General features: G+C 39.7%; 1 protein-coding gene across 2 annotated transcripts in view; it reads right to left on the bottom strand.

The window, feature by feature from the left end:
* The window catches only part of TBC1D12 (TBC1 domain family member 12), a 53,714-nt gene that overhangs the window by 6,660 nt on the left and 22,341 nt on the right, over nucleotides 1-24,713 (bottom strand). The window contains exons 3-9 of one of the 2 annotated variants that reach the window (XM_048506052.1): nucleotides 17,684-17,740; nucleotides 10,095-10,210; nucleotides 8,968-9,050; nucleotides 7,317-7,434; nucleotides 5,786-5,892; nucleotides 5,039-5,119; nucleotides 3,975-4,069 (exon numbers count right to left, since the gene is read on the bottom strand). In XM_048506052.1, coding sequence (XP_048362009.1) covers nucleotides 3,975-4,069; nucleotides 5,039-5,119; nucleotides 5,786-5,892; nucleotides 7,317-7,434; nucleotides 8,968-9,050; nucleotides 10,095-10,210; nucleotides 17,684-17,740 — 657 coding nt within the window. The remainder of the gene's footprint in view (nucleotides 1-3,974; nucleotides 4,070-5,038; nucleotides 5,120-5,785; nucleotides 5,893-7,316; nucleotides 7,435-8,967; nucleotides 9,051-10,094; nucleotides 10,211-17,683; nucleotides 17,741-24,713) is intronic. The other variant, XM_048506054.1, reaches the window with a different exon arrangement.

Below are 24,713 nucleotides of genomic sequence, written 5' to 3'. Positions count from 1 at the left end.
GCTTATTGTAGATGCTAGAATGTTGACACTGATGTTATGTTATTATTATGTTATGCAATGTATTATGTTGTTATGCAATGTTATTATGTTGTTATGCTGATTATGTTACACGTTGTTAACCTGAGATGGACATATTAAGTATTTATTAAGCATTTATTAAGCTGATGTTGGACTATTGTTAGGGTTTGTTGTAATTGATGTTGTTATTATGCCTACTGTACTGATAAGTTGTTATTTCTTATGTTGTGCACCCTCCTGAGCCCTCAGGGGGAGGACGGTTTATAAATTAAAAGTCAAATCAAATCAAATAGGGGGATGGATCCTCTGAGTTTAAACTGGGGGACGGGCCATATTGGCCACCCTAAGATCCCACCCTATGGGATAAAAAAAGAGTTAAGCTGTCTGATCAAATGAACTGGATCCAGCTCTTCTTTTTGAACACCAGGCTGATATCGTTGCTGGGAATGTTTTTAATATTATTTACATCCAGTTCACAAGAGCTCTACAATTATTACCTCTGCCCATCTAGCCATATTCATCCATGTTTCTGTATCAGACGACTGCCATGCATTCTACGTGGAGCTGCCTTTAGTTCAACAGATCTGGAACACAGTGCTTTGGGTTCCTAGCTGGTATTGAGTGGCATGTCCAGATAATGATTTTTATGGCCAATTTATTTACATTATTTATGGCAACAATTCAAAGTACTGATTTTAATCTTTAAAAACCTTCATAGGCTGGGACCCAAACATCTGGAGGACTACTCTTCTCCACACAGAGTCATGTGCCATCTTCCATGAGTCCAATAGTAAGTTTTGGAGGTACCCTGTCTGCTTGGCCTCTGTGTGATCTGTTTGGACACTGCACTCCAGTCCAGAGATCTGCCGATTAAAAGCAATGCCTAAAGTATCTTCTCCGGCTAGGTTTTCCTAACTTTGCAAGAGCATGTCATTTCCAGTCAGCATAAGGTGGTCAAATCTTGTTTTTTCATGCCTTCTGTTGGCCAATTCTGAGCCAGAAGGATGATGCTGATGGCTAACGGTTCTTGTTTAGGACTCTTGGGTATGTTAATGCATGTACTTCAGATGCAGCTTTGGTGCTGTGCTACATGATGATCACTGTATGTTATGATAGCATTTATGGATTACATTCTGGAAGCTGCTTTGCAGTGCAGAAATTCTGGAAGTAAACTAGAAAGAAAAAGAGGCAGAAGTTCTGCTGGGTAGGCATTTTCCTTAAAAAAAACTAGTTTGGGGCATGTAATTAGCAATTTCCCCCTTGTAGTCTATGAGGAAACACCAAGCTATTTATTAAAGGAAGTGAATGAAACATTTGGCAATTCAGACAGTCTTCAATCTGAACCTTTACTTTGGCTCTCAACTCAAAAGGGGGACAAAAAACTAAGTTCTGTTTGTAAACTGGTCAGCAATACAAGTTGGAGAAGCAAACAAGGAAGAGAATTGCCAGACAAGTTTCAATTCTCTTTCAGCACAACAAATTAACTCTATCTGTGAGCCTGACTGGAGAGCAACTCTACCAACCTAACAATACAAAACTCAATTGAATTTAGAACAGTAAATCCTGAGAGCTTTTAATTTCCTCAACAGCAGAAGTGGAAGACCATTTTGCTCAATTCATGGTTGCTTCAGAAGCACACAGACGTGTTTTCAATTTCTTCTCCACCCCCACCCCTATACCCAGTAGCCTCTCCCTGTGTTGAGCTTTGTACTTTAAGCACCTTGATACAGAAATCTGCCACCTTTATTATTATTCTAAAATGCTACACATGCTGGGGCACTGTATTGTTAACTAACATTATGTTCAAAGTGCACATATACATGAATACAAAGGGGCACAAACATGTAAATCTTCATCCCTTTTCATTAAAGTGCATGCATGTGGATACCCAATTATTTCCTGCCTTCAATTCCCTGAAAATGGAAAAGCAGCTCTTTCTTCCAATGCTCTTATCATCAGATACAGTTTGCAGTGTTCTGTACTCTGGTATGGGCCCCAAATACAAAGCATCATACAATTTAGATATTTCTCCCCTACGGAAACTCAAAGCAGCTTGCAGCTTTGTCCTCTCTTTTATCCCAACAACCCTGTGAGGTAGATTAGTGATGAATGTAGAAATAACAAAGAAGAAGGTGAGCAGAGGCAGGATTTCACAAAACGCAGCAGGGAAGAGATATCAGGGCAACCAAAATTTAATCGTAAGTAAAGACAAGTTTCAATGGAGATATCACAGGAAATACCATGGCTATATTAAATTTGTATTATGAGATTTTTAAGAGTATGTGTCACTTACTGAAAAAAATAAAACCAACACTCATGAAGCTACGCATGCATTACACCAGGGGTATCCAACTCTGGCTCTTCAGATGTTCATGGACTACAATTCCCATCAGCCCCTGCAGGCATGGTCAATTGGCCATGCCAGCAGGGGCTGATGGGAATTGTAGTCCATGAACATCTGAAGAGCCAGAATTGGACACCTCTGCATTAGACTATTAAAACTTTGGTATATGTGTAATGTGTATGTGTATATATATGTGTATATCTGAAAAACCCCAGAACTGGCTTTCAGAAAGCAATTTTTCCTAGCTGCAGTATTATTATTATTATTATTATTATTTATTTGACTTAATATACCGCCCAATCCCCGAAGGGCTCTGGGCGGTGTACATCATAAAATCACATAAAACATCATAAACATCCATAAGTTATAATAAAACAGCAATTATAATATATCAAGATGGCATAGCCCCATTTAGACCTTAATCCCTTTTAACAAGAGGGGTAAATGGTCCCGTGGTATAAGGGAAACCATAGATCTTAATAATGGATCCCCGCTGGTACATTGGGATTCCAACCTAAGGGAAGGAAGGAGGCACTCAGCGTCTGGTTTCTCTAAAAACCCGGTGGAAAAACTCGTTCTTACAGGCCCTCCGTAAATCCCCAAGCTCCCGCAGGGCCCGGACAGCTGGAGAGGAAGAGTGTTCCATTTCAGGCAGGGGCACAGAGCCGTAAAGCGCCCTGGCCAGTCTCGAAAAGTGGAGGCCAGCCGCATCATTGAGGGGCCAGGGATCTTCAGGTAAATTGGCCTCTGCCTAACGGCGAGAGGTCGAAGCTGGGACATATGGGGTAATGCGGTCCCGGCGGTACGAGGGTCCCAGGCCGCTGTGAAGTGGGCCTCGAAAAGGTCAAAACCCACACCTTTGAAGACTTCATTCGAATTCAACTGGGGAGCCAGTGCAGACGGCGCAACACAGGTTGTATGTGGTCTCGGAAGGCGCCCCCTGTGAGCAGCCGAGCCGCTGCGTGCTGGACCAGTTTCAGTTTCCGGATCAAACGCAAGGGAAGGCCCGCGTAGAGCGAGTTACAATAGTCCAACCTGGAGGTGACCGTTGCATGGATCACAGTGGCCAGGTCCGTGTTGGAGTAAGAGGTCTTCCCATTTTCCCCGATCATCTATGGTGGCACTCATGTCACTCACCCAAGCCAGAGAACAGGCACGTGCACCGGAAAAATTGCTGCACATTCTCAGGCAGAAAATGATGCAACATTCATTTAATCCCTTTGCAGCAGGAATATAAAAGTATCCATGACATTTGCCAGCCTGGAAGTAGCATTTTAGGTTACCACCACTTTCTTTCTCTACTGTCATTGAAATCCAATCCGTGTAGTTGGTACTCATAATGTACCTCGAGTGATGACAATGCCCCCTCCTTCTCTGAATCCCGATTCAGAGCTATGTACTGCAGTCCTCTGGATTGCAACCAAAGAAATCATGTCTTCCAAATTGAAACAATGGTTAAAAAGGGTATATTGTCTAACTTACAATAACGAATAAACACCTATTCAAAACCATGAAACCATGACAGAAAGTTCTGGAAAAGCTTTCACTGATTCAGCTGAAATGAAAAAGCTACCTACTGACTAACTTCTAAGCAAAGTCAAAAATATTTTACCTTCTGAAAAATATAGAGGGATGGAAAAGTGCGGGATATATCCAATTTTATTAGTTCCAAACTAGCCTCCCGGTCAGCAACCGATACTCCAGCATCTATTTAAAGCACGCAAATTTAGAGACATTTCTGTATATTAGTTTACACAAGCATGTTAAAAAGTATGCCGTAATCCTACATGCAGCTTCAGATTATAACATCAGATCAAACACTCTAAGGGCAAGATTGCTTCACTACAGAGGGGAAGGGAACTGAGCAAGTACTTCATCTAGCTGTTTTTTTTCAATTTACAAAAAGTAGAAGTTGATATATTCCTTAAAAGACTGATCTATGGCAAAAAAAACCCCTTCTATAATTCGTTTAAAGAATTTGGGATACTACTGCAGAAAAAATAATATCTCTCTCTCTCTCTCTCTCTCTCTGTCTCTGGATATTCACAACAGCTCTGCTGGGGAAAAATGGAGCAACTTCATTTTGGTAGAAGTCAGAAGACCAGATTAAACAAGCAAGCCTCTGTTGAACTGGTACATCCCGTTCACCACCCTCTCACTAGACAAAAAAGGGGCTTCAGTTTTTGAAGAATTGGGAACAACTAAATTTGATACAATTTGACTCAGCAGAAGTGATCTTTGTGCTTTAATGCTAAAGCCTTGCAGTATTTCAAAATCAGTTTTTAACAGGACAGGACAACAGCACATTATTAGCAAAACTTTTTCCTAATGATCTGCTCCACCACTAGAGGAACACAGAACTAGATGTCTGAAAGCATTCAGAAATATTATGTGACACAGCCTGCTCAAAGCTGCACTACTTGATACTTAATGGAGGGGGTCACACGGTATTTGACACTCCGCCACATAAATCTTCCTGAATACAGTACATCAGCTTGAAAGGGAGAAAGTTTAACCAGTATACTTCTCCTCTAATGTTTGCATTCCAAGGGCTAGTATCAAAATGTGATTCCCTCACCTTGTGGCACAGATCAGGAGGTTGTAAGCTTTTAGAACGTGTCAGTACAATACACTCAGTGAAATCTTTTATGAATAGCAACTACAGTTCTAATTCACCTTCTGTATCATTCTCGGTGCCTGCCTCCCCGAAACTCTTCCATCGCTCCTTGGCTCTGGATAGGAAGATTTCATACAGCTCTACAAAATATAGAAAAATAAAACTCAACAGCAAATTTAACAAATTATTGAAGGAGAAATGAATAACTGAGTTTTACACATTTAAAAATGAGGAGACTGCCCTCTGCCGCAATCTTATTTGGGAACAGTCACGAAAATTGATTACGGTCTGAGAGACCAACAAATTGTTAAAACTCACAAGCCGTGGCAGTGAAAGCAGCCTCAGTGATTTTTGCTGAAAGGTGGAATCCAGAATGCACCTGAGTATGCTAATTAATATTTTCTTAATTGAAAAGCAAAGTCAAAGTTAGCAGTACCCCTAATCAAAATATTCAGCCAACAGCCTCTAATATTTATAGTTACAGCTTGTATGTACATCCATCTACACACAAATCTGTCAACAAACATTAGATTTTTCATATACACTTTAGGAAAAAAATGGAATTTTTTAATCTCTAGTTTTTTAATTTTGAAACTGGTATTGGATAGCACATCTTCTCTTAGAAGAAAAGAAAAAATCCTGCACCGGCAAGGAGTTACAGTATGATTCTCTCTCAGCTGAAAGGAAGTTTGTACTCTATCAACAGAAGCAAGTTCTACCAGATTCAGAGAAATCATGCTTGTATCACATGTAGTATTACAAAAGACTGCTTCACTGAGACTGGGTCTCCATGCTTTACCACATACCAGGAGTGATATTGAGTTCATTTCCTACAGCAAGACTCCAAACCTTCCCACGTACACTTGGAGGTAACCCTTGCCACCACAGCTCCCGAACTCTTCTTGTGGAACGCCTAAAGAGGGAGAGTGAGAAAGAAATGCTTCTATAAAGTCAACACCCAGCGCTTATCTCCTGCAAAAGCACAGCTATTATCACGGGAAATAGTGCAACTATGGATATTCTACCCTCATGGAAGTGCCAATGCATACAAAAAGGACCTAAATGTAACCTGCAGATGCCCCCAGTATGCCCCAGAGGCAAACAGCTCGAGGCCCACAACATGTATGACATGCTCTAAGCAGTGGTAGGATTCAAATAATTTAACAACCGGTTCCGAAAGGACTCAATGGTGGGATTACAGCCATTCTCTGAATTAGACAAAAAATTAGAAATTAGCTACCAGTTCTACCGAATAGGTACGAATAGGCTGAATCCCACCACTGGCTCTAAGGCATCATTAAAGTGTGCCACTTTAAAGTGTGCCACTTGGTATTTTAATTGCCCTGCCTTTCTATACATTGAATATTCTTTTCCCATCCCTCCTCCTCTGGCTGTGGCTCATGCCGAGGTTTCTATAACTTCTTTGGTTATGTTCACAAGCTCAGACCTCACAGTGTTCCCTTCAAGTGTTTCAGCACAGCACTGATACTAGAAGTGTTGCCCTTACCCTGATGAATATCAACAATATAATCCTAAACAGAATTACATTTTCTAAGCCTACTGTCTCCAGTGGAACACCGTTTCTGATGGCACTGTTAGGTGCTCACTTCTGGTTTCTATTCTTCCTCTGATTTTATGGAATGTTCCAAAATATTTTGGGTCTCTCTTTCAACTTATTACATCTGGCACTTTTTTAGCTTTTTGAAGAATAAGCATTTTAAAGCTGTGGTTCTACATGACAAGAAATCACTGGCTTCTTTATTTATTTTATTTATTTATTTATTATTCAATTTTTATACCGCCCCATCCCCGAGGGGCTCTTTAGTGGAAGGTCGCTCTGTGGGACAGGTAGCAATGCTCCCACAACAAAGATACCCCCCACCCCCAACAGCTTCTTTAAGCACTGCACTCAAAGGAGCCCAAGGACATTCACAGCATAACTATTCTAAGAAGCAGCTAATGACAATAATGCCCTGCTATGGGCTCTTTTGGCCCTGACTTGGATGGCCCAGGCTAGCTGGATGTTATTAAATCTTAGCAGCTAATCTGGATGGGAGATCACCAAGGAAGTGCAGGGTCGCTTCACAGAGACAGGCAATGGCAAACCACCTCTGAACATATCTTGCCCTGGAAACCCTATAGGGTTGCCATGAATCAGCTGGAACTTGTCAGCACTTTCCAATACAACGCAGGATGTTTGAGCCATGTTAACGGTTTGCAGACTAACCCTGCATCAGCCCAAATAATCAGTTGTGGATTGTAAGATAACAGTGGAATTCGTAAGAAGGATCCAGAAATCAGTATCAGTTTTCTGTTACTAAGTACTAAATTACTTACGTGCTCTCCCAATTAGGCAGTATTTCGTTGATCCAAATCACCATAGCGCTAGCAATATTCTCTTCTTGTTTGAAGCGTTCTTTCATTATTTTCTTCCGCCTATGGGCATCCTTAATCTCTGTTAAACCCAAAGTTTGGAAAAGTTGGTACTAAGAGAGTAAATTTGATAACTAATTCATTTTATGGAGCCCCTAAAGAACAAATCATTTACAATTTTTCTTTCATTTCACCTTTATTTAGATGTGCTCCCCACAGAAATACTGGTTTCCATACTGGAATACAGGCAGGAAAAATAGTTGTATGTACTCTACTAACAAATAATTCTTCAGCAATTTTTCAAAAAGAAAAAGCATACACAGAAAGCTACACAGAAAGCTTCATTGTATCTATCATTCTAATCAGAATAAAAAAATGAAATGAATGAAAAAAATGAAAAAATGAATGAAAAAAATAAAACATAACAAAGCAAACTGTGTAAAATCCCAGATTAAGGAGGTGCAGATACACATTTAAAAAGGAGATGCCATATTTCCAAAGGGACTCCATTGTCAAATTTACCAGTAACAACAGCTACAGATAGGGTTTTTTTCTGTTATCAGGTCTGACCTTGTGATTTTTTACAGAGGCAGAACTTCTGCATAGTACTAGCAAGTATGAACTGCAGCTCCCTAAGCCTAATATGATGTATGACAATTAAAAGGCGTAATAAGTCTTTTTCTCCTGCCTACCTGGGACTGCAGAAACCAGGTGAGGGGTCTTCAGCATCTCAAATGCCACAATGAAGTGTTGACTGACTACCCATTGTGAGATTTACAGACTTACCACCAATACTAATTGAATGTGGGCACCCAATTCTTCCAGGACTATTTCTTACCTGTGTAAAACCATTTGTGGGTACCCAGTAAGTAAGTCTTTTGCAAGGTCTAAGTCCCCCTTTTTCTTGATGGCTGTGATGCAACTGTATCCACACTGTGGACAGGCGATACTAAGCACTATTCTGAGAAAGAATTGTAAAACTAAAAAGAAGCGAGCAGCTGCATTTCCATAGCCATAGGTCATATCATATACTGGATTCAGAATACAACACAATGTAGTGGCTAGACCATTGGAATAGAATCTCAGAGATTCAAATTCCCACTCTGCTATGGAAGTTTGCTGGTGGCCTTGGTCTGGTCACAAACTCTCAGTCTAACCTACTACATAAGTTTGTTATGAGGACAAAATAGAGAGGAGAACGCTGAAAGGTGGCATAAAGTAACCTCAGAAAGTGCCATTTGTGACTGATGTGCACATGTGTTAACTGCAACTTCCTCTGTATACAAAACATACCAGCAGGCCACTCCCTCCATTCCTTCTGTCAGCAGGAAGTGCAAGTTATGTATACACATGGCATTGATGAGTGGCAAGTTCAAAGTAGTGTATGGGGCAAGAATGAAAGCTTCTCTGTCTGGTTCCTCATTTTCCCTTTCAGCTCCCACAGCCGACTGTAAAGAAATGTTGCAGAAACAATACTTCTCATGGAGGCTAACACCAAACTTCACTTTTTAGAGTCTGAATAGTACTGCCCCTCCAAATGCAGGATTTTCTGCTGAAATGTGTTATAAACATGAAATCTTATAATACCAATAAGGCTGATACACACTAACCGTACCTCTCTTTTTTGCTTCTGCTACCATTTCATCATATTCTTGTCTGTGTCGTAAAGCCTCTTCTACAGATTTGGCAGGTAGATTCCTGAAAACAAATTTTAAGTAAATATTGGGGTGGTTGAAACAAATTGAATATTTAATTTTATTAATTTTTCCCTGGGATGGGATATTCCCTGTTAATTAATTATATTTATACTTTAAAGTCAAAATCCAAAAACGAAATTTAACCAGGTTATTAAGTACTTATTTCATAAAGACTTCCAATTTCCTCTGTCCCAAGCAGTAACCCTTAAACCCTAAACTTTCAGCACCTGACCATTAAACATCAAAATAAAATTAAACCTTTAGCATCAATGTTGATTTTAAAAAGTCTTCTACAAGATTTAATTTGCTATATAAAGAGGAAGTATTTGTGCCGTGCAGGTTCAACTGTTTTCCTTCCTGAAGCATTCATGTAAGTACAACTTTCTCGAGGAAGAATTTATGTCTAACCAACGCTACAAATAAGAAACAAAATGTATTAACCTGTGTTACACAACAAAATGTATTTACCAACACCCAATTATCAATTTTATAAAACTGTTTAACTAATAGCCGCCCAGAAAGAATCCTGAGAGCAGCTGGTAGGTGATAGTATCATGTTTGTATTTACTACATTTCAAATTAATCAGTGGAGTTTTATAGGACCAGTAAGAGCAGATCAGTCATTTTCAAACAGTGAAAAAGTCACTTCCTTAGTCCAATCTCACTTTCAGGGTTCACTTGCAGTGATAATGAAAATATTACTTGTATTGTAACTCTGCTGCAAATTACTATTCAAATAGATTAATTGGAAACTTCTACTCTGATAAGTTTAGAAAAGTTATGCCCACTAAATTAATATCATTTCTCAAGCTAGGGGAAAGGGAAAAATATGTCCTTTCAAACATTTGCATGAGTTTGCCATTAGGTCTACAATAATAATTTGTTTTATCCATTGTTCATATACAAATCTGTGAATAATAAAGTCATGCTGTTAGCCTCAGCGGAAGGGGCACCGTGTCCTCTGCTTGCTGAAAGTCAAGCATTAATTTACTAAGTGTTCATTTGTTATGACATGAAACTGTTCACAGAATTCACATTTACTTACGATGGCCGATCCTCCAAAATAAGAGCAGTAGTTGAAAGTGGCTCAAATTCAAAGTGCCTTCGTCTTGTTGCTTGGGGTAGAGGTTTAGACCCTTTTCCTGTTCTTGCTTCATATTCCTAAAAAAGATTGAATTACACACTTATAGCACACCATCTGGTTCAATCAATAGGTAGAAGCATTGTATCAATATTGATCACAACCATGCAGTAGTAGTTTGAGATTCAAGAGAGAGATGTTGCATTTAATGAGTGTGTTATGAGAGCACATATGCACTTTCGGCCAACATAATATTCAATAATGTAAAGTGTGCAAGAAACCAAAAGATGAAAATTCAGGGAACACATATGGGGAAACACCAGCTATGTACTGAACAAGACACTGACTTTTCAATCTTAATTGCCAAAAGCATTGTATTGGGTTTAATCCTGCATTGTACTGGGTTTAATCACCATATACTGGGTTTAATCCTGCACTGTACTGGGTTTAACACATATGGGGAAACACCAGCTATATACTGAACAAGACACTGACTTTTCAATCTTAATTGCCAAAAGCATTGTATTGGGTTTAATCCTGCATTGTACTGGGTTTAATCACCATATACTGGGTTTAATCCTGCTGAGTTTAGGAAACTCAGATATGAGGGTAGAAGCACTGAACAATTTTAAGCAATAATTTTTATTCTCATCAGTACACAAAGCCAAGCTGACTGAAACTGGAGTTGAACATTGAACAGCAGTCCCAAACACTACACAAAAAACAGAGTTTGGAAGGTTCATCTCAAACAATTGCTTGCCAGTAGTTTTACAGTGAATTCTGCCCTAAAAGTTTGGCCAACCTTTAATGTAAGATGCTTAGGGCACCATTACTTTATCAAAAATGGTTTTTATCATCCAAGAACATCTCTGAAATCCAAAGAGATAAACTGTGAACAGCAACTGGTTAGAAATCCACTAGAAAATATGCATGCTTTTAAAGGGCTGGATTATTTTTTATGACTATAGCTACTATATACTATAGCTACTATATACTATATACTCAAGATACTCAGGAGTACATCATAAATAGACCAGTCTTCCTGTTAAAAATAGCTCTGCTCATTTTCGAACTTTTCCTTCATTTTAAAGACACTGAATGTAAGTTACTGCATAAAAGGCTTGGGTATTTCATAGTACTATTATAATATGATGCTACCTTTTTAAACACTTTTTAGTACAGCTAAGAGCTGTTTGGGCCTCGCTAGCATTCAAGAATCAGAATCACAGATACAGCCAGCTGGCAGTCTCACAAGCAATGAATGCTTGGTAGTGTCAATCCTTAAACACAAAACAGCACTTCAATTAATGCACCTATTAATGGAATCCATTGCGGCACCCAATTAATCAGTTACAATTGGCATAGATAAAAGGAATAAATTAACCTGCCTCCTGAAATGCCAGTGTCATAGGGATTGCAGCATTCCTTGGACTCCACCCCAAACAACAATGGCTCTAACTTTAGAGGAGGATGGTGAAATTTATTTCTATTTATAAGACAACCCCACAACATAATGGAAAGACAAGCCTCACTGTCTTCTATTTTAGAGGCTATTAATTCCATTGACAGAAACGGCATTAAGAATTTTTCAGAAACCAATATTTAAGAGCTAAGTTATACTTTTCAGGTATACATATCATTGCACCAATACCTTAGAAATCATTTCATGGCACTCTAGTCAGACTAAGTTCTGCAGAACGTGTTTGAATTAAATTTCCCATTATAGAGCTATTTTTAAAAAAGATTACATTGCAATTTGAAATTAGTAATTGCCATTCTCAATAGCAATCTATAATCTAGAAAGCATGTCACTATGTATGGCGGAGCCACAAAGCAATGAGCAGCACTTCAGACATGGAAACACCAAGCAAAAGATGGACAGTTAATTTAACATGGCGTGCAAGCAGCTGTTCAGAGAATTTTCCTTAGAAGCAACGTATTGGATCCCCAGCTAAATTTTCAATAAGTGGAGTTCAACTTTGACAGTTCATTGCCCAAACTGCCTTCTGTCAGTAAAAGTTTAGTTAGGATCCAACCCCTGAATTAATTTTTATTCAGACTGGGGGACAGAAACCCAAGCCACTAGAGACCATCAAGTCTATACCAGTGGTTGCCAAATTCATCAGTACAGCCAGAACTGTGTAGTGTTGGAGAAGAAAAAAAATCTGTGCCAAGGTAATCCAAATTTTTCTTGATTAATTTGGTATAAATTAACATGCAGTAATGAAGCCTCGCCTCATGACTATAGTTCTCTGCAACTGCCCATAATGTTTGCAAGTTCACATGCACAGCCACAAAGGTCTACAGGACAATTATAGTATTGCTTTTTAAAAATGATTAGGCTGCCAAATTATCTGTCCCTGAACAGTTTTCACTGAAGAAAAATTGAATAGGTACTTCAGTGCTGGCTGGTATGGGTACCACCGCCTTATACTCAGCAATTTCAACAAATTGCTGCTGTCTGCAAGATAGAAAATCAAAAGAGCTTTAGAAATCATTTCCCTCCACCAGTACTGGAATGCATAAAGGACAAGGAAATGATGAGAAACTCTGAACACTAGTACTCATTGTTTACTTTGTGCACATGTGACTGAAACTGAAAGAAAGCCTGTTCAAATGCTCTGCAACTGGACATCAATGACTGTTTCAGGCTACCTGCAATTCTAAGTTCATTAGTTGAAGACAAATCATAGGCAGCAATACTAGACCAAACACAGAAAATCCAAGATGATGGGCATGAACTTCAGCTGTCTACCTGGCATCATCTCAAACTGAACTGACAACACAAGTTTGACTACCTAAGTCAGGCCCCTGCAAACCTTTAAAGCCTGTGGACACCACTGGAATTCTGATAAAGGGTGGTGAACACCATCACAAAATGACTGGTTCAGGAGGTGATGCCAGAATGCCAGGGAATGAAGTTATGCTCAACTCTGATAACAACTCTGCAGCATTTCAGAAAACGAGCTCTGCTTGACAGGATACCTTTTGAAGGTATTTAACATATTTCTTGCATATGCACACAGTAACTGAGACGAGATCCTTGTGCTGTGGTGGCAGCTGCTGCTGAAGCAGCTTTTAAAAACTCTGCACAGACAATCAGATCTCCAATGGCCTTGCTGGGCAAAAGCCTAATTTGGCACCAGCCACTTTCTAAAAACACTTTATGCACCAGGAAAGATGTCAGGAGCCACCACTCCATCCTTGGACGCGAGACTGGGGACCTCTGATCTGAGTCAAAAGGAACCCTATGGAAAGGCACTCCAGACTGAATGGCACACCGGCATTCTAGCAAGAGATTTTAGATGAATATCTAAGAATGTAAAACAACTAATAAAAATGCTGAAAATCAAGAGGGCTGCGAGTAGCTTTAGTCTATGCTCTGTGAAGGGGCAGAGAAACATAATTAGTCTAATGAGACTATGCTACCTTATGAAAAAAATTAAATAAATATTTTATGCCAAACAGCCAGTGAATCTACATGGTCATTTCAACACAAGCAGGAAAAGGATCTGGGTTATGAAATGTCTGAAGAAAAGTGGAAATACATCTTAACATGTGGTTTAACTTTCATTAAATAATTATTTTATGCCAAACAACCAGTGTATATAAAAGACTGTTTCAATACAAGCGGAAGGAGGATCTGAGTTATGAAATTCCTGAAGAAAAGTGGAAATACATCTCTACCTATGATTTAACTTTCTCTATTTCCCTTGGATTTAGATATTGATAAGAATATCAGTGGCAACTGTCGCCACTTAAATTAGCTAAAATCTTTGGGGACATGCAGGGTAAACTTTGGTTCTGTAAATTACCAAATGCAGATTATCTGCACATATGGCAGACATGTTGTAGAGCGCAAATCTACTGGTCCTCTATTACAGCTTATTTCTTTAAAAGGCTCTGATATCGACTTCCCCTTTTCATGCTACTAAGCTTGCACAGCTGTTTTTTTTCCAAACACAAATGGAATTTAACTGAGGCGGGGAAACACTCAGATTCTTATAACCAGATTTAGGTACTCAGGAAACCAGACATTTGAGTTTTCCAGCTCTCCCTGCTCTCACTGAGAGTTTCACTTCTCTCGTTAACATATTCATCTATTATCTACATATGGATATGCTGGGGCTGAGAAAAGCACTTTATGAAGAAAAACCACATAATTCCTGTCATTATTTAGTAGATATTGAGAGAAGTCACTACTCCATTCCCTAGATCCCTGCCTCTATCTTCTAGAATCACAGAATTTAAAAAGATGGAAGGGACCTGACAGGCCATTCGATCCACCCCTTTGCACAATACAAGATAACCTAAATCATCCCTGGCAAACGATCATCTAACCTTCGCTTAAAAACCACCAACAAAGGAGAACCCAATATATCCCCAGGCAACCTATTTCAGCCTTATTTCCCAAAAAATATGTGCACAGGGGACTTCCCGGTAAACTGAGTGAAAGGAAAAAATGAATACAAATGTGGAGTACTGAACTGCTGAAGTGCTGCATTTCTGGAAACAGAACTAAAACTATTCATTGATCCTGAGGGACTGAATGAATAGAAGGATAATTTTACCTCACTGCAAACAGATAAAGACTCCAGATTCAAAGATTATAGTATTTACTCAAATGCAAGAAAATTGTCCCCCAAAAGGTATTCCTTTAAAAAAAAATAGAGGGGGCCATCTTACATTTGCATACAAGTTAGTTATGTTAAATAAACTTTTTGTTTATAATGTTTTAAGGGGGGTCATCTTACATTCAAGGTCACCTTCCTTTCAAGTAAATAGAGTAACTCATCATTTAGGGATTTGTACCACAGAAAGAGAGAAGAGCTGCAAGCACACTAGCAAAAGCACATTTATTTACAATTTAAAAAACCCAGTAATTGGAAAATACATAAAACAAACATATTACATTTTTGCATGTGTGATCATGAAATTATATCTAATTTATCTAACTGTAATCTGTAACAAAAGCATATCAATGGCTATCTACAAACAAGGCATTCTTGAAGTAAAAATTCTGCCTTTTGAATGCCTTTATCAACTACCACAGAGATGGTTTAAAATGTACAGTTACCTAAGAAAAGGAGTTGGAAACAGAAGATAATCAAATTGCAAGTCTATCAATATTTTCTACTTTGCCTAGATACAGGGCATTACAATCTCTCTAGCGATTAGGAGATGTTCTGGGGAGGGTACCACATGCCATTTTTATTTCCATGAGCAAGAAATTGGCAAAAAAATTATCAGACCCTTGGTTTTTCATTTGTTATCCAGGATTAGCCTTATTCATACTTGCCTAAGGTGAACAAGGCAGAAAAGAAACACAGATAAAGCCAAGAATCCAAAGGTAGATCATAATACTTACAAACATAGAAAATGGAATCTTTTATGGTAGCCTACACCTGCCAACACATACTTTAATCTAACGCATTCCTAATTCTGTAACTACACTGTGTGAATCACCAACAGAAACAATTATTCCATATATATTTGCTATACTCTGTCCTATCAAAAGATACAAGTAGAATGTGAATTCATCAGTTGCCACTTTCTCCACCTCCAACCCTCCCCCAAACACTAAGCCGGGCCTGGCACCAGCTCTCACAGGTACCCTCCAACCCTCCCCCCACCCCAAACTCCAAGCAGGGCCTGGCAGGGCAGCGGCAGCGGCAGCCAAATCGGGTCTGGTACAGCCCTCCCAAGCACCCTCCAATCCTACCCCTGCCCCAAACACCAAGGGACTATTTTCCACTGCGGAAGCATGGTATTCTCTCTCTTCCATCTAAGTACTATTGACCACTTAGACTTAGATCTTTTTATGAGACAGAGTATAATAGCCTTATCCCACATAACTTTCTATTCAGAACTACTATCAAATCAATAATTAAACACTAACCACCCAATTAAAGGGGGAGGGCCAAATTCATCTATGGAGATGGTGGAGGATTGGGCCAGTGGATTTGTCCCCCACCCAGGCTCTTGCCGCCGCAAAGGGGCAAATCTGCCAGCGTAGCGGGGGAGTTCTGGAGGCATGGCCAGTGGTTAAGTCAACATAAATCGGCTTCCAGCCAGCCTTTGCCTAACAAAACGCAGGCACCAGAAGTTTGGACAAGTCATCCTTTTGGGTGGCACATGTCCATAGAGCCCAATGGAGGGCTTTTTGGCAGCAGGAAGGTTTTGGGGGAGTCCTCCCCATGCCGCCAAGAAGTCCTCTTCAAGTAGGCAGGGCAGTGCTGTAGCTGAGCCTCATCCCACCATCAGAGGCTCCGGATTGGGCTGTAGGAACATTAAATGGTTTAGGAGAAAATAAAGTCTAGCAGTGTAACCCCCTTGAGGAGCTAGAGTAGCCTAACTCCAGTCATTAGGCTGAAATCAATGGATTTAGAATTGAGCATCTCTGCTAACACATTACCTAGGAAGTTCTGAAAGCTAGTTTCTTGAATACAAACCACCTCACCTGAAATTTACAGTAGGGCTCAACTGATGCCATCAATTGAACATATCAAGCAAGTCATATCCTAACTTTGGAAGATATATATTTTAACTGTTGTTTGTTATCTATAAGCAACTGAATTCATTCATCACAGCTTTAACTTCCATGAAACCTTAATGCCCTCCATAGGACATTGCTGGGGAAGAGAAAGGAGGTTGCAACTGGGCTTTAGAGAAGGAGAGAATGAGGAAGACTACCTAAAATATGCAGCAGGAAGAACAAGTTTGTTATGGTCAAGAGAAGACATATTTTGGGTTCACAACTGGCCTTCATATCTTCTCCATGAACTATAAATGCAGTTGTATTTTTGCTAAACTTTAACACTCTCATAGTTCACCTACATCCATATGGAAACACCATTAAAATATCTAATTTTAGCAGACAGTAGATTAGGTCTGGCCGCCGTTTTCACTGTAAGAATTGATTTCTGTCAGCACAACATGACTTTCTAGCCTCTCTCGCTCAACTACAGCCCAAAATGCTCCCAGGTAACCCAAAGAAATAGTATGAAGGTGAACTGGGGGTCTACAGTAGAAGAAAAGAATAGGCAAAAATCACCCCTCGTTTACCAGTGAAAATCCATTTCTGGATGCAACCCAGTGGGTTACATCCTACCTTTCTCCTAGGCTAACAGCAGCATATTCCTCCAATCCCAGAAGTCTTCTACTGCTACAAAAGGCACAGGAATGCACTGCTGTTAGCTGAATAGTAGGATACATGACCTAACAAAGTTACATACATTTTTATTATATAGCTAAGTAACCTTTGCTCAGCATGCACAAAGGTCTCAGAGACTTAAACCTTAACAGAACAAATATGAATATTAAGTTCAAGCATGTTTTGACTACACTGTGGTAATTGTATATGAAGAAAATGAAAGATTAATCCACACTGATACATCAAACTGTGAACAATGAATGTGATTAAAATTTGTTTTTCATGACATAATGAGTTAGTATTGTTAACTATGCTATGTGACGTGCTGTCCATTTCAATGACTGCTAAAAATCCCATGCATGGAGCAGAATGCAATAGAAAAAAATATTAAATTTCATACCCCTGTGTTTAATAGATTGAGTGTAGATACTGATGCAACACTGCCAGAACTTTCATCCTAATGAGAGAAACAGAATTAAATCCTTAGAGACATAGAACAGTCATTAATAGAAAGCAAAAATACATGCAAAATTTTAGATTCTACTTTACAATTTATCTACAGCACTGCCACATTTTGCTTTTTCAAATAGACACGTGCAAAATTCAGAAGGGACCTAAGGGTGGAACATTACGTAACCTGTATGCATACCTCACCCAAAAAACTAAATGTCAGACAGCAGCCCAAATTCTAAAGTTTATGCTAGGAAGCAAACTAAGCTAGCAGAAAATTTAACAACTGCAGTTCACAAGGTTATCACCAAACATTTTAGATCTTCACAGAAAGGTTCCAGCTGTACCTTTCTGAGCATTCACACATGCTCTGAGCTGCTGCCCAGCTTTCCTAATATTTTACAGCCGTTTCCTGGAACATTTCTAGCCTTGAGTATCCTTTATTTTCACTCTTCTTTTGCAAGTAACTAATGTCTTTCATTTTCCAATCCTGAAATTACATTCTTTTACCAAAACCCATAATAGCTTAAACTAATGACCAACTAATGATTTTCACCATAGTTTTAGTAAATTAGAAACATTAAAAGATATTTTAATATGTCTGGTTAAAAGTTTTTATTTGCCTTCTAAAGAATCCCGTTGATTTTCTTTGGCTGAAAGTTCATTGCTTATTTAGAGGTGTATCCAGCTCCATCCTACCACTCCCCTGAGCAAAGTTAACTTATTAGGGAATTTATACCCCACTTTTCATTTTTGCTGAAGTTTTCCTCCAAATTTAGCGGCTCTTCCATTGGAATAGAAGCCAATTGTTGGAGTAAGGTAATTTGGGTGATATTTATATCCATCCTGCTGTTATGAATTCATTTTAATTTTGCTTGTAAAATGCTTTGGAGGGCTGGATAAGATATTAGAGAAATTTTAACAATAAGATATTAGAGAAATTTAACTATGTACTTCATAGTTGAAGCTAATTCTCCAAAATTCGATCAAGCAAGTTTTATGTTGGGATAAGCACTTTTTCCAATGGGAATGCAGTAGGCTAGTCAAGTAGATAAAGGGGAAGATGTGAAGTAAAGTCATTTAAGCCAATTAAATGAATAAGAAATACTTAAAGCATATATATCAGTGGAACTATTTGTTGTGAGACTTAGAACATCCAAGGAAGGTCACAGGTTCAATTATAATATTCAAAACACTTCAACTGGCAGCTGCCAATATCTACATGGAAAGAACTCAGTGGAAAACCAAGAAGTCAAGTAGATTTGGGGAAAGGGACTTAAAAACAATACAGAACACCATGCCATATCATAATGCTTCTGAAAGTCCCTTAACTTCCAAGGTTGATGCTAAATGGCACGGAGGAGTGCTATTCAACAAACTAAATTCAAAGTTTCTTAGGTACTCAAAACTACATATTACCCCTTCTTCTATGACGGTTATCCTGCTGCTTTTAAATCAGTTTCTCCATATAAAGCAGGAAGTCAGAAAGGCAGAGATTGCTACCAAAGAAGCTAAATTGTGCATACAAAAACCAAGCTGTATAGAAACACTGCCAGCACATCAAGAAAAAGGGCAGCGGTGAGCAAAAAACCAAGCTGATACTACTTGGAAATACAAAGAGGAAGCAGAATTGCTGATTTCAGGACTGCAATTATTTCCCCTCTCCCCACAGGGAAAGAGTTAATCAGAAGCTCTGAAGCAACACTCATCTCAATTCTTACAACAGAAAAAAATTCTAGTCAAACTACATTTTAATTTGTGCTGATGACATGAAGCTAAGCAGTTAGAATGACTGTTTACCATTTTAGAAAGCAAAATGTAAGAATAAATTAATAACGCTTCTACACAGCCAAATCATTTAATGCAACGAATACACCTGCAGTTATGATGCTCTTAATGACACCGAAGCCTTTGGAAGAAGAAGCTGTGATCTATGGGGACTCCCAATCAAATGCAGACTCCCACTTTCCCCCGACACTGTCCCTGAGAGCGTGCTGACCCCCAGAAACAAATTTTCAGGGGATCCAGGAAGAAATGGGGACGTTCCACTCCGTGAGGTCCGAAAACCACTGAATACACACCGCTGAAATAACTGCTTGGGCTCCTGCACAGTACTTCTGCTGGGCCAGTAAAACACTACAGATTTTCCACTGCATATTAAACTGCTTTTGAAAAAAAACTTCATTTGGCTTTAAAAACAGATTGCTATACAAGGGGATGGGAGGTGGCACAAAGGAAGGGAAACTGCAGTTCAAGACAAATAAATCTAGATCTCTCCTGGGATGAGATTTCACGGTTCTTTGGACCCTGCAAGAAGTGACCTAAGTATGGCTACACTTTTGGCACAATGAAATTTTGGCAGCTTTGTTTATAAATGGATACAATGTGAGTCATAGCTTTTAATCAAAAGCAAAATGCAGCTGTACTTCTTCCTAAATGGCCACCGTTCTACCAGGAAACAGTTCATACTTCATAAAGGTTTCTTACTTTTATTCCAAAATAGAAAACAGTTTTCAAAAGAACTCAACTCTATCCCCTGGAAATTCAAGACTAATACATTAGAGAGACACACAGAGAGAGCGCCAGAAAGATTCCAACAGAGATGGGGAGGGGCGGGGGTCAATCAGACAAGGGGAACACCTTGCCTCCAAAAGCAAGAAATTCAAGTTTTCTGCCATCATTGTAAATTGCTTCAAATATGTAATGCATCATTTTAAGGCATGCATTTTGAATGAATAGATATTTAACCCACATCCGCTTAAATCAAAAGACCAAGTTAAATAAAAAGTGGATATATTTCTATATACCTAAACAAATAAATTTATTTTATAATCTAAAACATGAAGCAAAATACTGCCTTTTTACACAAGAGAGAATCATAGGGAATAACTTCTAACTTTTGAAGTTAAGAAATGGAGACAACATCCTCACAGGCCCTACACACTAGCAGATATTTGCAAATCACTTGAGTCTGATATTCCATTCTTATGTTCATTTTTCCACACCACTAACAACATTTTGTTCAACGGGATTGAATTGCACCTGTATATAGGATTACAGCTTTAGGATTCAAATGACCTTGAATAATATTCTCTCATGCACACAGAAAATGCCAAATGTATGTCAGCTGTCTCTAGTACTAGAATCAGAAATTAACTTTACAGTGCGAAAAGACTTGGATTGCTCTTGAGTTTTCCCAAAGAATATGGTTACAAAGCAATATGCTTTATTACTTAAAGCAACCTATTTAAACAGACTTCAGATGTCACACAAGTACTGGAGCTTTTTATAAGAGTCAGTTCACACACTTAACTGGCATTCATCAAGCATACACAGTTTAAGTAAACTTGTGCTATGCACTGCCAAAGGCTTTCACGGCCAGATTCAACTGGTTCTGGTGGGTTTTCCAGGCTGTGTGGCTGTGGTCTGGTGGATCTTGTTCCTAACGTTTCGCCTGCATCTGTGGCTGGCATCTTCAGAGGTGTATCGCAGAGAAAAGTCTGTTTCATATTATGTCTAGTGAGAAGGGAAAGTTTAGTGTGTATATTGTCCATTTACCACACAATATACCACCCTGGGACATGGAAAATATACCACACTAAACTTTCCCTTCTCACTAGACATAGTGTGAAACAGACTTTTCTCTGTGATAACCTCTGAAGATGCCAGCCACAGATGCAGGCAAAAAGTTAGGAACAAGATCCACACAGCCCGGAAAACCCACCACAACCAAATTTGTGCTATGTTTGAATTAACCCAAATCACTGCTTAGGAGTTAACAAGTAATGTGAATTGTGAGTCACTATACTAACTATAGTTGCATGCTACTGTGACATCCCGGTTTCATCCTGGTTCGTTGCCCGGTGCAACTCCATGCCTACTCTGGTTTCAAACACGCCTGGAAAGAGCAGCTCAAATTCAAAACTGTTCTCACAATGCTGACTCTTGCTAGGAAATTGCCTCTCCATACCCTCAATCCGACCGAAATAGTTGGAGAATGCTTGCAGCCCAATACCCTCGATTCCATATCTGCCAGGTAACAGATGGCCACTCCCTACTTCCCAGCTCTGCCCCTTAAAGGTCTAGATATGCAGTGCACCCCTCCCATCCTCACCTAGAGCAATACCAATGGAATGTTGGCTTGCACTTCAGAAATAATGTGGTTTACCCAAGCATCCAATGATCATCAAATGTAACTAATTTTCAATGTCATTAAATCTGTGGATACTTAAATCCAGAGACTGGAACCATGAACAAACAAACCAGATCTTTCCACAAACCTGAGAAAAGCAGAAAAATCTGAAAACTTTAAATCAAAAAGCCCACTGGAAGTCCCCCTCCCCAATAATAGAAACCTGCAGATTGAAGAAACAAATGCCCTCTGTGGTCACTGTTATGTAACCACAACTGTACTGCTAGTTCAAACTGTACTGTTACTTTAGACTGTACTGCTAGTTTCGTTTTAGCCTTTGAGTGAAGTCTTGGCTAATCACTACTTTGAGTGAAGGCTTGGTTGTTCACTACTGTTCAAGTTTCAGACTAGGAACTGGGAAGCTCAGGTTCAAATACCAATTTTTGCCATGGAGTTCACTGACTGCCCTTGGGCCAGTCACACATTCTCAGCCTAACCTACCCAGAAGGGTTATTGTGATAATAAAGTGGAAGAAAGGAGAATGATATAAACCTGAGAAAGGCAGAGCTGAATGAAGCAAATAAATAATAAATATAACTGAAGTTGAGGAGCTAATATAAAGTCAAGAGGTTGATGGGTGGGAAGGAGAGGAGGAAATAGGAAAAGGTGAGAACATGGAAGCTCCCATGAGAAGGGAAAGAGGAAATAGGGTGAGAAAGTGGATGAGTGAGGTAACCCCACCCCCATCAAAATCCTTATATGTTCCCCGCTGTGCAACTGGGCCCAGCCAAGTGGTCAGCACTGTACAAGTGGGCCATAGTTTTTCTGGGTACAGCCTGGCAGTGGGAGTAAACAAGAGGCAGTGGAACATGGGGGCAGAAAAAGGTAGGTTGGCTGTTGACTGACAAGAAAGAAGGAAGCAAGAAAGTTGAAAGGCGAGGGGAGCTTTTCAGGGGAAAGGGACAGTGGGAGAAGGGAAATAAAATGGACTTGTGAGTCCTTGCACGTCATCTACCTGTTAACACTCATTCCCCAGACACAGCAGACTGGGAGGAAGGGTGCTTCTCCACACATATTCCTTCTCAAGGCTCCCTGTTGCCTTGCACTAAGGGATAATCACTGTCAAACCACATTTCCTAGAAAGCTCCATTATCAAAGAGGCTTATGAACTTCTTTCCTTTCCTCTCCCCACAACAGGCACCTTGTGAGATAGGTGGGGCTGTGAGAGTTCTAGATAACTGTAACTAGCCCAAGGTCACCCACCAGGCTTCATGTGAAACAAACCTGGTTAACCAGATTAGTCTGCCACTCAAGTGGAGGAGTGGGGAATTAAATCCAGTTCTCCAGATTAGAGTCTACCACTTTTAACCACTACATCACTACTGCAAAGGCACACCTCATAACTTCTTTGTAAATAACTAATGTATCACAGATACCTTGCTTGGTCTGAGGAGAAGTACTCGAGAAGACAACCTGAGGACTATAATCTGCCAAACCATGGTATCACACTTTCTATTGTTTCTGGCCAATGACAGCCAGAACTTCCAATCCCCCCCAAAAACCCTGAGGGTCAAGAAGTAGACTGAAGTGAGAATAGATGGACTGCATTTAGAGATGTATGGCTCTGCAAAGAATCCCAGAAAGAGTTCATTAAATAGTATCCCAAGGCAATATGCTATTGGTTTTCCAGGGAGATGGTCAGGAGGACTATGATTATACTCCCCCAGCAATGCCATGAAAGAATCAGTCAAGTGGCCATGTCATGGCTATCTTTCTCCTCCAAACATACACAGGTGATCAAAAGGGTGAAGCTGATACCAGTGATCACTGGAAACCAAGCTACGTTACTCTAATGGGGCTCATTCCCCCACCCCATGATTCAAAGACAGCAGCTGTAAAAAGAATGATATCTGCAATCATAGTTGGTAACCAGATGCTCATGGAGAAGGCATTTGAGGCAGGGTTGGCATTTCCTGTGGCATATGAAGACTAAGTGGAGGACATGCTCATAATGTGCTGAATCTCACACAACAACTGTGAATTAGGGAGGATATGCTTCTTGAGTAGCAGCCAGATCTTCCATTGTTGTATTAAGTGGATGTCTGAGCAGTCTCCACCATCACAGATTCCAAAGTACCCAATGATCACTTCATCAGGCACACAGTTGATATGAGGTGAAGACCACCCACTGAGCCACCACCCAGCGTATCTCGCAGGATTACCCGTGTCCCCTGTGCGACCAAAGTCCATGTTTATCTTAAAACTCCCTACCCCAGAATGTTCCCACAAGGCTCCATCCCCTTTTAAATCTGACTTGTTCAAGTTCAAACTCAAAGCTATTCCTGCTTCCTTTTTCCCTGGGGAAATTAATTGGTGGGTCAATTGGATGTACCGTAGGAGACGGGGAGGTGCTACACACAGACTCTTCCAGGGCTTTGGTCCACAGATACTCTAAGTATTATCTATACCCTGCTCTCCCAGTCTGCTTCAGGAAGCTTATGATAATGACATAAATTAAAATCAGCATAAAATGGTCATTACAGAACCAATTTAAAAGAGAATCAAAATACTCAGCCAAACACCTAAAAATATTTGTGATTATAGCTGATACCAAAAGGAGGCCAAGGAGGAACATTTATAGACTTCCAAAGGGAAGTCATTCCAGACATAAAGAACAACCACAGAAACAACTTGCAGCACTCATAGGAAGGACCCAGATGAAGGCCTGTGATGATCACTCATAGCATCTTGGCAGAACAAAATGGAAGGATGCAATTCTTCAAATGACCTGGCCCCAGGCCACATAGGACTTTTACAGGTCAAACCAACTATATTCAAAAAGGCCTAG

The sequence above is a fragment of the Sphaerodactylus townsendi genome, linkage group LG08 (assembly GCF_021028975.2).
Source record: "Sphaerodactylus townsendi isolate TG3544 linkage group LG08, MPM_Stown_v2.3, whole genome shotgun sequence".
NCBI classification, from domain to species: domain Eukaryota; kingdom Metazoa; phylum Chordata; class Lepidosauria; order Squamata; family Sphaerodactylidae; genus Sphaerodactylus; species Sphaerodactylus townsendi.
This window is presented reverse-complemented; position numbering and strand designations above follow the sequence as displayed.